The following is a 12,507-nucleotide window of genomic DNA, read 5'->3' on the forward strand; positions in this document are numbered from 1 at the left end:
CTTCCCAGGGGGTTCTGGGGAAATAAACCTCAGACCATCTGACTTGGCAGTAAGCACCTTTACCTACTGAGTCATCTTACTAATTCCTTTCTGCCTCACTTTTAAGGCTCTCCTGCCTCAGTACTAAATCCACGTAGTACACCATGGTTCCTGGTTCCTGGACTAAGACTAGACAATGTAAAGTAGACCATTTCTCTTCCCCCTACAGCAGGTGGATGGGCCCTGAATATCTGCTTCTCTGATCATACCTTGAACACGATGCTAAGAGGAGAACACAAAGGAGAGGAGGTGTATTTTGCAATTCACCATCATCATCCATCATATCCCTGACTGGGCCTGTTTCTGGCTAGGCCAAGGTTGAGCATCTTTTCCTGAACAAACTTAGCAAATATTTCAAGCGTCTCATGAACAGCCTGTATGGTGTTACACAGCTCTATTTTCAGCATTCAGGAAAGAAGCAGAGAATCAGGAAATCTGAGATACATAGCAAATCTGAGTCTGTACTATATGAGATCCTGTCTCAAACAAAGGAAGGTAGGGGTGCTGGGAAGATGGCTGGGCCCTAGAAAGTACTTAGTAATCAATCATGAGGACCAGAGTTCAGATCCCAGCACATCTGTCAGGCAGCTCACTAGCTCTCTACCCTTAGTGGGTACCTGTACACACATGCATACAATACTCACATAAGCATACACAGACACGAACATGAAAAGCTTTTAAAGAGTCTCATAGAACAGTTAAGTACTAAATGACAAAATTCTTGACTAATAAAAAGCTATCATAAGGCTAGAGACATGGCTCCACAGATAAAAGCATTATCTGCTCTTCCAGGATCTGGGTTCAGTTCCCAGTACCCATGTCAAGTCACAACTGTAACTCCAATTTCATGGTATCCAATGCTGTCTTCCGGTCTTGGAGGGCACCAGACAAACACCTACTGCAGACATACACCACTCCACCCATCCACCCATCCACCCATCCATCCACCCATCCATCCACCCATCCATCCATCCACCCATCCATCCACCCATCCATCCACCCATCCATCCACCCATCCATCCACCCATCCATCCACCCATCCATCCACCCATCCACCCATCCATCCACCCATCCATCCACCCATCCATCCACCCATCCATCCATTCATAACCCGATACGGATTCTGGGAGTCAAACTAAGATCCTCCAGAAGAACAACAGTATTTTATTATATTATACACGTATATCATATCATATCGTATCATATCATATATGTGGCTCACAACCGTCTGTAATGGGATTTAATGCCTGCCTTCTTCTGGTGTGTCTGAAGACAGAGACAGTGTACTCACACACATACAATAAATCTTTAAAAAGGAGGGCATCAGATCTCATTACAGATGATTGTGAGCCACCATGTGGTTGCTGGGAAATGAATTCAGGACCCCTGAAAGAGCAGTCAGTGCTCTTAACCACTGAGCCATCTCTCCAGCCCCAAATAAATCAATCTTGAAAATAAATAAATAAATAAATAAAGCCAGGTGCAGTAGAAAGACTTGAAATCCTAGCCCCAGGAAGGCAGAAATAAGTAGATCCTGGGGCTCACTGGCCAGCCAGTCTAGCCTACTTGGTGAACCCCATACCAATCTGAGACACTGTCTTAATAAATGCAGTGTTCAGCACCTGAGGAAAACCTAAGGTTGGCTTCTGGCCTCTACATGCACACATTTCATGTACATGCACGAACGCACACACGCACACACGCACACACCAATACAGCTACAGTTCTATAAAGTGATTGCCTGGGGTTGGGGATTTAGCTCAGTGGTAGAGCACTTGCCTAGCAAGTGCAAGGCCCTGGGTTCAGTCCCCAGGTCCAAAAAAAAAAGAATAAAAAAAAAAAAAAAGTGATTGCCTTGCAGGCTTGAGGACTTAAAATTTGATCCTTAGAGCCAAGTAAAAGTTGCATACTTAAAATCATTGTGCTGAAACAGAGACAGAAGGATCCCTTTAGCTAGCCAGCTAGCCAGTCTAACAGAATCAAGAAACCCATATTTACTGAGTACCTGCCTCAAATAATTAACAGTGGCTGAACATGATGACACACACCTTTAATCTCAGCACTCAGAAGGCAGAGGTAGGGAGACTCTGAGTTTCTGTACAGTCAGGTGTATGCAGAGACCCTGTCTCAACCAACCAACCAACCAACCAGAAAGAAAAGGAGGTGGTGGCCTGTGAGACTGCTCAATAGGTGCGATCACTTGTTGATAAACCTCATGACCTGAGTGTAATCCCAGGGACCCTACAGGAGAAACAAACTCCTCCCATAATGTCTTCTTTCACATGAGTGCTGTGGAATGTGCATGCACATATGCTCACATACAAACACATGTAATTTTTTTTTCTTTTCTTTTTTTTCGGAGCAGGGGACCAAACCCAGGGCCTTGTGCTTGCTAGGCAAGCGCTCTACCACTGAGCTAAATCCCCAACCCCGTAATTTTTAAAAATTAAAAATAAGCAGCTAGAGAGATGGCTTTTTTTTTGGGGGGGGGGGTTCTTTTTTTTCGGAGCTGGGGACCGAACCCAGGGCCTTGCGCTTCCTAGGCAAGCGCTCTACCACTGAGCTAAATCCCCAACCCCGAGAGATGGCTCTTAATCAGAGTACCAGCTGTTTTTCAGTGCTTCTCTGCACCAGTATGGACAGGCATCTGTAACTCTAGTTCCAGGGGAGGCAGCACCCTCTTCTGGCTGCTGTGAGCACCTGGGGCCTTACAAGTAGTACACAGACATACATGCTGGCAAAACACCCATATACTTTTTTTTTCTAGACAGGGTTTCTGTGTACCCCTGGCTGTCCTGGAACTCACTCCGTAGTCCAGGCTGGTGTAGAACTCTCAGATCCACCTGCCTCTGCCTCCTGAGTGCTAGGATTAAAGGTGTTCACTGCCACATGGATTAAAAAAAAATTAGAAATTTAAATTATGAGGTTGAGAGTCAGTAAGAAGGTTCAGTGGGTAAATATGCTTGCCACTAAGACTGATGACCTGAGGTCAGCTCCCAGAACTGGTGAAAGGAAATCAGGTTATCCCTGATCTGCACACGCATACCATGGTACCTGAAAACCTCCCCCAGATCAGTAACTGCAAAATAAGGAGGAAAATGATTGAGGATGCCACCTCACAACCTAAAGCCCACACACACGTCCACATGAACGCAGGTACTTCCACCCCCGTGTGCATTCACGCGCACACCACCACACTCACAAGAGACAGGGAAAAAGCGATTTTTGCTGTGAAGTGACAAGAGTCCCAGGGCTCACTGGCCAGCTAGTCTAGCCTACTTGTCAAGGTCCAGACCAAGCAGGAAACCTGTCTCAAAACAAAAATGGATCTGAGAAACAACATCCAAGCTGTCCTCCTGCCTCTTAATTTGTACACACAGAGGTACAGTCGCAGGAACATACACTCACAGGTAAAAGATATAGTAGCAAAAGTAATTTTCCTTTTTGGTTTTTTTTTTTTTTTGAGACAAGTTCTCTCCCTTGTTTAGCTCTAACTACACTAGAGTCTCACAGACCAGGCTGACCTCAAACTCAGAGGTCAGCTTGCTCTTGAGCCCAGAGCAATCTTCCTTTAAGTATTATTACATGATCACTAAAAAATACTTATGCATACAAGATGTTCTCCCTTCCATTTTTACAATGTAGAGTTCAGTCTCATCCCCCACAACAACCTCTAGTGTTTGACTGTCTATATTGTCATTTAGGAACAAACATTTTCTTTGTTCTCTCCATTCTTAGCTCTTGATTAGGTTTTCATGGCATCTTATTTTTTTGCAGCACAAGGTACAGAACCCAGATCCCTGTGGATGGTAGCCAAGAGCTCTAACATTGAATTTTATCCACCCCCTTTTTTTAAAACACAAGGTCTCACTATGTAGACTGGCTGGCCTTAAACTTGATTTTCTTTATAATTGACTTTCAATTTGCCAACACAACCAGTTTCACCTTCTACTTCTTTGTTTTAATGTGAGTACTGCTGCTGTCTCCAGATACACCAGTAGAGGGCATCAGATCCCATTACAGATGGTTGTGAGTCACAATGTGGTTGTTGGGAATTGGAACTCAGGACCTCTAGAAGAACAGGCAGTGCTCTTAACTACTGAGCCTTCTCTCCAGTCCTGCCTTCCACTCTTATAAGTTATCTTACTATTAGACTTCTGTCAGAAGATATATAAAGTTACACTCTAACATCAGGACCCTGCTATAACTAAAAGCTCAGTATCCCAAAGACTTCAAATTCTAGGTTGGTGATTTGACTCACTGGATAAAGGCACTGGCCTTTCAGTCTGAGGGTCTAGTTTGATCTCTGTGACCCACATGGTAGGAGATCACTGACTTCCCCTAAAGTCCTTTATCTCTACAGGTACTGACCCCATGGCATGCACACACACAAGAAAATAAGTGTAATTTTTTGAAATAGGTCTCACTATGCAGACCTGGATGAATTAGAAATCACTTTGTATACCTGACTGGCCTAGAACACACAAAGATTGGCCTGCCTCTCTGCCTCCCGAGAAGCATCTATCACCATGCCTGACCATGCAATTTAAAAAAGATCTCAAATCCCAGAATATTTAAAACATTTTTTAAACCTTAGTCTTTAACAAAGCTCGTCTTTTGTTTCTGTTGTCTTTTTTAAAATTGCAGCTCATCTTAACAAGTAAAGCAGATATTTAGTTTTTGTTCACAGAAAACTGTTCATTTTAAATTATACATCTAAGGTTTTCTACGAACCAAGCAGTATCTAAATCACAGAAACAGGTATATGTCCCAATATGTCCCAGAAGAGTGCAGACAATGGTGAGGACACTGGTCATGGTCGTGGTGAGGACATGGGCACCACACCCAGCCAGCACCTCTTCCTTATCCTTTGCTCCCTCCCTCTGCACTACTGTAAACACTGTTTTGCTTGTTTTCTATTTTAAAAGACAGGGTCTCATGCGTCCCAAGGTGGCCTGCAACTAAGTAGTCACCTCCACCCCTCACAAGTGCTGCGAGCGCAGGTAATACCAAACCGTCTTTATTGCGACCTCTCGCCAACCTCTTACCTTGTTCTAAAACCACCTGATTCTTTTTTTACGATTTGCTTCAAGACAGAAGTCTGTGTAGCTTGGTTGTCCTGGAACTCACTGTAGACCAGGTTGGCCTCATGAACTCAGAGAATCCCCCCTTTCTCTGTTGCCCTTGTTCTAGGATTAACAACATAAGCCATCACAGCAATTTATTAATTTTTATTTTATTTTGTGTGCATTGTTATTTTACCAGTATGTATGTCTGTGTGACAGTATCAGATCCCTTAGAACTGGAATTACAGTTGTGATCGACCATTTGGGTGTTGAGAATTGAACCCCAGGTCCTCTGGAAGAGCAGTCAGTGTTCTTACCTACTCAGCTACCTCTCCAGCCCTGCTAGAATCACTTGAAACAGTGCCTCTATAGACATGACAGGTGAGCCTCAACCTCTCTTGCACAGAACCAGGAAGAAGAAAAAAAGAAGACACTAACATGCTTGTTGGGGAACTGTAGAAGAGAATAATGAAAATGTGTCTACCAACAGCTATGCTTTGGTGACTCATTCTCCTCTCACTTCCTCCTTAACCTTTGTAGTCTGTTTCAACTCTCCATCTCTTCATTCTCAATTCTGTTCCTTGCTCTTTCTTGTTCCTTCTTTTCTTGGTCATAAAGGCAGAACAATTCTTTCCCTGATAATTTCGGAGGTTACACAGCAAAGACTAGAAAATCCAACTCCCACAAAAAAAGCAGCAACCACTGCTCAACAAGCCAGAAAACCCACAAGTATTCAAGAAACTATCTAGTAGCTACTGTGACTGCAATATTCTGACTGCAAGCATGGCCACGACCTGGCAATCAAAAGTTTAAGAGGGAGCTGGAGAGATGGCTCAGTGGTTAAGAGCACTGACTGCTCTTCCAGAGGTCCTGAGTTCAATTCCCAGCGACCACATGGTGGCTCACAACCATCTATAATGGGATCCGATGCCCTCTCCTGGTGTCTGAATATAGGTACAGTGTGCTCATATATATAAAATAAATCTTTTTTTAAAAAGTGTAAGAGATGATACCCAAATGCACAAAAGAATCAAAACATAAAGCTGTTAGAAGGCTGAAGTACATCATCCAACACACACGCATGCACGAACACACAAACACACACACACACACACACACACACACACACACACGGGGGGGGGGGGAGTATGCTGGGGGGGTTCGGGAGGAAGGAAAGCTGGAGTAGTAGGAAATACCTCTAATCTCCCATCTCAGAGACAGACAAGAGGATTTGGAGGGCAAAGCCTGGCTGAATTTCATAGCAACTCTGTCTCAAAACAAAAACAAACAAAACACCCAGGCAGCTTCAAGGCCAGCCTAGTCTACATATCAAATTCCACAGAGACCCTATTTCAAAAAACAAAAAACCAAAACTATTAAAGAAAAAAAAAAAGACAAGAGAAAGATAAATGGGAAGGGAGGGGAGAGATGGCTCAGTGGTTAAAAGCACCCCACTACTCTTCCAGAGGTCCTGAGTTCCATTCCCAGCAACTACATGGTGGCTCACAACCATCTGTAAAGAGATCCGATGCTCTCTTCTGGTGTATCTGAAGACTGCTACAGTGTACTTATATATAATAAATGAATAAACCTAAAAAAAAAAAAAAAAGGAAGGGAGGATGTTAAGAGCTGGACAGCTGCTCAGTGGGTGGTTAAGAGCTTTCAGTGTTCTTGCAGAGGATCCAAGCTCAGTGCCCAGGACTCATGTGGGACGGCTAACAACCACCTGTAACTCCATCTCCAACACCTCTGGCCTCAGCCATCTGCAGTCACATGAATATACCACTCACACGCACGCACGCACACACGCACACATCAGTCATCTTTAAAAAATAAACCCAGTGGTGGTGGCACATGCTTTTAATTTGGCCCTTGGGAGACAAAGGCAGGAGGATGTCTTTGAGTTTGAGGATAGCCTAGTTTACAGGGCAAGTTCCAGGACATCCAGGGCTAAACAGGGAAACTGTCTTGAAAAAAAGAAATTAGAAAAGGAAGTGTCAGGTTTGTGGATTGATACTAGATAGTTTCTTTGACGAGGGTTAGGAAGCTCCCATTTATGCGAAGGACTTTTAAGTCCTTTTCAAACTCTCCAAATTCTCAAGTTTCCAAACTGTGCCGACGTTGGTGAGTGGCTCAAACACCAATCCTACCCATGTTGGTTTGGTTTTTTTTTTTTTTTTTCCTTTTCCGGAGCTGGGGACCGAACCCAGGGCCTTGCACTTGCTAGGCAAGCGCTCTACCACTGAGCTAAATCCCCAACCCCCCCATATTGTTTTTAACATTTGTGGTGTGTGTGTACGCGCACATAAAACATATATATATGTAAACTATAACACAATGAGTTTGTTATATATAACTATTTTGCTATGTTCCTTTTGAAAGTGACATATGGTCAGCCCTCTGCAAGCCTTCCCTTGACATTATTATTACCTTTTCTGTTCTCAGGCTCACTATTATCCTGGACTATTGCTTGTGCTTTTCACTGAGTGACTCTCCTTGAGAGCCCCCAGGGCACTGGTTGAGACCACACTTGTGGCCAAACAATATACAGGCATGTGGGGTTTGACAGGATTTTTTTTGTGATAGGGTCTCACTTTGTAACCTTGGTTGGCCTTGAACTCAGAAACAACTGCTTGGGGTGTGTACACCCAACTTTGTAGGACTTTTGATGACCAGGGAAATGCTGGTCGGGACTGTATATATCCCATGCTGGCTTCAGACCAAGTATGTAGAGTTTAGGGTAATAATGAACTGATCCTCCCTCTACCTCCCAAGTGCTGGAATTAAAGGCCTGCAGGACCATGCACAGGCCCATAAGACTTTTAGGCTGGTACCAGACATTATACACAACAATCTTTTCTAGAAATTCATACATGATACACATTGGTATTTCCATTTAAATAACTATAAAAAGATTTGGTTGGCATGTCTTGTTTTTTTTGGTTCGTTGGTTTTTTTTTTTTTTCTTTTTTCTTTTTTTTTGGAGCTGGGGACCGAACCCAGGGCCTTGCGCTTCCTAGGTAAGGGCTCTACCACTGAGCTAAATCCCCAGCCCCCGTTGGTATTTTTTAAGACAGTCTTGTATAGACAGCATCAGCCAGCTTTGAGCACACTGTAAACCTGGGACCTTGAATTTATTGTGATCTTTCTCCTGCCACCTCTCCAGTGCAGGATTACAGACGTGCCAATCATTCCTTCCGACCTGCAGTTTGGCATTATTTGGGGTGGAGGAGCCAGTACAACACAATACACTTGGAAACAGAGGACAGCTCTCCTTCCACCTTTCTCTGGGCTCCAGAGAGTGACCTGAGGTGATCAGGCTGTGTTCAAGGCCAGGGCCTCTACCTGCTGAGCCCCACTGACCTTCAGTGCAGTCCAGTAAAACCAACAAGGTAATTCATGACTCGAAGTCAACAAAGCTCTCTCATCTTCTCTCTTATCTATCTTAAAGATAAATGTTCTCTCATTTTCAGATTTTGGTGAACTTCTTTCAAAGAAAGCATGCTGAAAAAATGTCTAAACATTTAAAAACATGCTAGGATCCAAAAGGCAATAACCGGCCTGAGACATTAAGATTCAAAAAGGATGTGGGTCGAAGTGATAAACAAAACAAAGCCCCAACACCTCTTTTAGAACAACCGAGTCAGTCACTTTTTAAATTTTTATACTGATTCCCCCAATTATAAGCTCTGAGAACTGTTTTTATGAAAACTTTCAAAATAGTTAAGCACCAGTACACCTGAAATCAGTGAGCTCTCAGCCGGAGGCACTGATCCAAGGGCAAAGCAGGGGCTCTGGATATTTTTACCAACATTTTATCAAATAGTTGTAGAAAAGACAGTGGTTCAGATATACATCATCTCGTCAAGATTCATAGACCTTCCTTCTGAACTGGGCAATATATACTTCTGATCTTAAATTTATTCTATACCTTTTTACCCTGAACACGGTTGTATTTTAAAACAAGTAAATGTGACAAAATATCCAAATGATGTGATACACATAAGCTTTGGGTTTCAAGCTACAAGACCATTCAATCAGTATGTAAGAGTGATTAACAAGAGATTTTCTTCAATTCACCTGAGAGGTTACATTTGAACTGGCAGCACTACTCACCTTTAAGGCAGAGGCTAAGCTGGTCATATGCTCATGGAGGGCGCCCTCAGACTCCTTATAGGTCAAGCAAGTGAATTGATACTCTTCGGGATCAAAAGCATCAGCCCCCTGCTGCTCCACATCACTGGCTACTCCCACATAGTAGTCCTCTATGTCCCCAGGGTCCTCTTCCTCTTCTTCCTCTTCCTCACAGTTTGGGTCATAGTCCTCTTCATTGCTGTCAGACCCTTGGCTGTTCATGTCCACGGACATCTTAACATCCAGTCAAGTAGCAGATCAGGAAAGCAGTTGCTTTTTCTCCTCCTCCCCCCAACTTTTATCGTTTTCTCAAATGCATTAGTGTTTTTTGTCTTCTAAGAGAGAGGAAAAAAAGTATTACTATCTCTCTATGAACAATTAAAGAAATCATTCAACAATCAAAATAACAAAGCCCTAGCCCTGTTCCCACTATAGCCTATCTTAATTCTTTTATTCCCCCAAGCCAGCTCTCGGTGTAGCTCTGGCTGAACTCTCCTGCCTCTGCCTCTAAGGACTGAATTTAAGACAGGCACCACCCACCCAGCTGCCTCTCTCAATTCTAGTTTCATTCAGAACCCCTAGCTCCTCCCTGGACTATGCTTATCAAGGGAAATCCTTTCACCAAGAGGCAGAAATGATAAACAAAAAGGCCAGCATTAAAATGCAAGAATATCTTCCCCATGGCAAGGACTCCACAGATGGCGAAGACTGCTCACCAGGTAAAAGCACTTACTGCCTCCAAGCCTGAAATTCATTCAAATCTGGTCCCAAAAGGGTAGGAGATAAAGGGGTTGGGGATTTAGTTCAGTGGTAGAGCGCTTGCCTAGGAAGTGCAAGGCCCTGGGTTCGGTCCCCAGCTCCAAAAAAAAGAAGCAAAAAAAAGAGTAGGAGATAAAAAAGTGACTCAAGTTGTTCCCTGACTTCTACACAAGAAGCACTCACATACAGCCATATACAATAAATAAACAAATGTGTTTTTCAAAGGACTCCAAAATTCCAATGGATTTGTCCCTTTTCCCCCAGAGTCCTTCAGGGGGGAAATTTTTTCTTCACAGTTAGCTGTACAAGTTGAAGGTAACCCTAAAGCTGTAGCTATGGCGGGACTGAAGCAATGACTCAGTAGTTAAGAGCACAGGTTATTCTCCCAAAAGACCATGGTTCAATTCCTAGCACCTACATGGCAGCTCACATCTGCCTATAACTCCAGTTCTAGGAAATCCAACACCCTCACAGACACATATGCAGTCAAATACTAATGCACATAAAATAAAAATAAACATCGTGCATACCTTTAATCCTAGCTAGCATTAGGGAGGCAGAGGCAAGTGTATCTGAGTTTGAGGCCAGCTGGATATACGGAGTGAGTTCCAGAAAGCAAGGGCTACACAGAGAAACCTGCCTCTACAAAACAATAAATAAATAATAAAGAGTACAGGAAAATATATACTGAACACATAGCCAGTCTGCAGGAATATAAAACCCTTTACTTTTATTTTTTGAGATAGGGTCTCATTCTGCAGAACAGGCTGGCCTTAAATTCTGAGATCTGCCTACTTCTGCCTCTCAAAGTCTGGGATTAAACTCTGGGTGTATACCACCATAACCAGCTCCCACCTTGCTTTTTTTTTTGGTTCTTTTTTTCGGAGCTGGGGACTGAACTCAGGGCCTTGCGCTTCCTAGGCAAGCGCTCTACCACTGAGCTAAATCCCCAACCCCACCACCTTGCTTTTTAATTACACTTGTTTGTTTATTTAGGAAGCCTTTCTTCTCTCTCTGTGCACGTGTGTGTGTGTGTGTGTGTGTGTGTGTGTGTGTGTGTGTGTGTGTGTTCACATGCGCAGAAAGCATGAAGTCAGAAGACAACTTGTAAATTTGCTTCTTGCTCCTTCTACCACGTTGGTCCCAAGTGTGGAGGACTCCAACTTGGGTCATTAAGTCTGCTATCGTGCTAGCCTTCCATTTTATTTTTGGTTTGTTCTGTTCTGCTTTGAGACAGGGTCTGATTATATAAAGCCCAGGCTGGCCTAAAACTCACTATATACACCAGGCTGGCCTCTGAACTCTAAGAAATCTGCCTGCCTCTGATACCTAAGTACTGAGATTTTAAAGGCATACACCACCACGCCTGGCTCACCATTTCACTGAACTCACTAACTGGCTACACAAGCTGGCCAGCAGACCTAGAGAGCTGGGCTACACGTACACCCACCACAGCCAGCCTTTCATGGGGTGCTGGGATTAGAATTTACATCCTCAAGTTTTTGTGGCAAGCACTTTACTGACTAAACAAGATTATCTGATCTGTGATCTAGTGTGGTTAAATTGTATTTGTCTTCTTTAAGAGAAAGTTAACCTTGGGCTGAACGATGGTTGGGCGGGTAAGGATGCCTGTCGTCAAACCTAACAACCTGAGTTCAATCACTGAATCCACATGGTCAGGAGAGAACCAACCAAAGCTGTACTGACTTCCACATGCAATACACATACGAGTACATTAACAGAACACAATTAAGGAAATGTTTAAATCACCTGTAATGTTTAAAGCTCTTTCCTGCAGATATCACCCAAATTGTCTGTGTCATAGGATTTCCATCTGAAATGAAAAGAGAGAATATTCATGGTTTTTTTTTTTTGGTTTTTTTTTTCCTTTAAATTCTTTTTTTCGGACCTGGGGACCGAACCCAGGGCCTTGCGCTTGCTAGGCAAGTGCTCTACCACTGAGCTAAATCCCCAACCCATATTCATATTTTTTAACTGATATCCTGCTTTCTCAAGTTTATTGTTTCTGTTTCTTTTGAAATAGGGTCTCTGGGGCTGGAGAGATGGCTCAGTGGTTAAGAGCACTGACTGCTCTTCCAGAGGTCCTGAGTTCAATTCCCAGCCACCACATGCTGGCTCACAACCATCTATAATGCACATCCGATGCCCTCTTCTGGTGAGTCTGAAGACAGTGACAGTGTTCTCACATACATACAATAAATAAATCTTTAAAAAAAAAAAAAAATAGGGTCTCGCCATATGACTATCTTGGAACTCTACTACAGACCAAGCTGACCTTGAACCTACAGAGAACCACCTGCCTCTGCTTCTCAAGCACTGAAATTAGCTCACGTGTGCTGTTGCACCAGTTGTTTTGTCTCCTTCATTTATGCATTTAATGCACTGTGGGTTCAGGCCACCGTGAGTGGAAGTCAGAGAACAGTTGGTGTAAGGTTGTTCTCTCCTTCAACTATTTGAATTCCAGGGATTTAAAGAAGGTCTTCCGGCT

The 12,507-nt window shown here is 43.4% G+C and overlaps 2 protein-coding genes across 7 annotated transcripts in view; both read right to left on the reverse strand.

The window, feature by feature from the left end:
- Nucleotides 1-12,507, reverse strand: part of Arih2 (ariadne RBR E3 ubiquitin protein ligase 2) — a 59,159-nt gene that overhangs the window by 42,762 nt on the left and 3,890 nt on the right. For 3 of the 6 annotated variants that reach the window (XM_008766537.4, XM_006243785.5, XM_039081600.2), the window contains exons 2-3: nt 11,769-11,832; nt 9,222-9,571 (exon numbers count right to left, since the gene is read on the reverse strand). In XM_008766537.4, coding sequence (XP_008764759.1) covers nt 9,222-9,473 — 252 coding nt within the window. In that variant the 5' untranslated portion in view covers nt 9,474-9,571; nt 11,769-11,832. Of the gene's footprint in view, nt 1-9,221; nt 9,575-11,768; nt 11,833-12,507 lie in introns of those variants that run through there. The other 3 variants (NM_001012275.2, XM_006243787.4, XM_063265630.1) reach the window with 3 other exon arrangements.
- The window catches only part of LOC120094262 (uncharacterized), a 44,266-nt gene continuing 43,527 nt past the window's right edge, over nt 11,769-12,507 (reverse strand). The window contains exon 3 of the mRNA XM_063266469.1: nt 11,769-11,832. The gene's annotated coding sequence lies outside the window, so the exon portion shown is untranslated. The remainder of the gene's footprint in view (nt 11,833-12,507) is intronic.

Source organism: Rattus norvegicus, chromosome 8 (genome assembly GCF_036323735.1).
Source record: "Rattus norvegicus strain BN/NHsdMcwi chromosome 8, GRCr8, whole genome shotgun sequence".
NCBI lineage: Eukaryota > Metazoa > Chordata > Mammalia > Rodentia > Muridae > Rattus > Rattus norvegicus.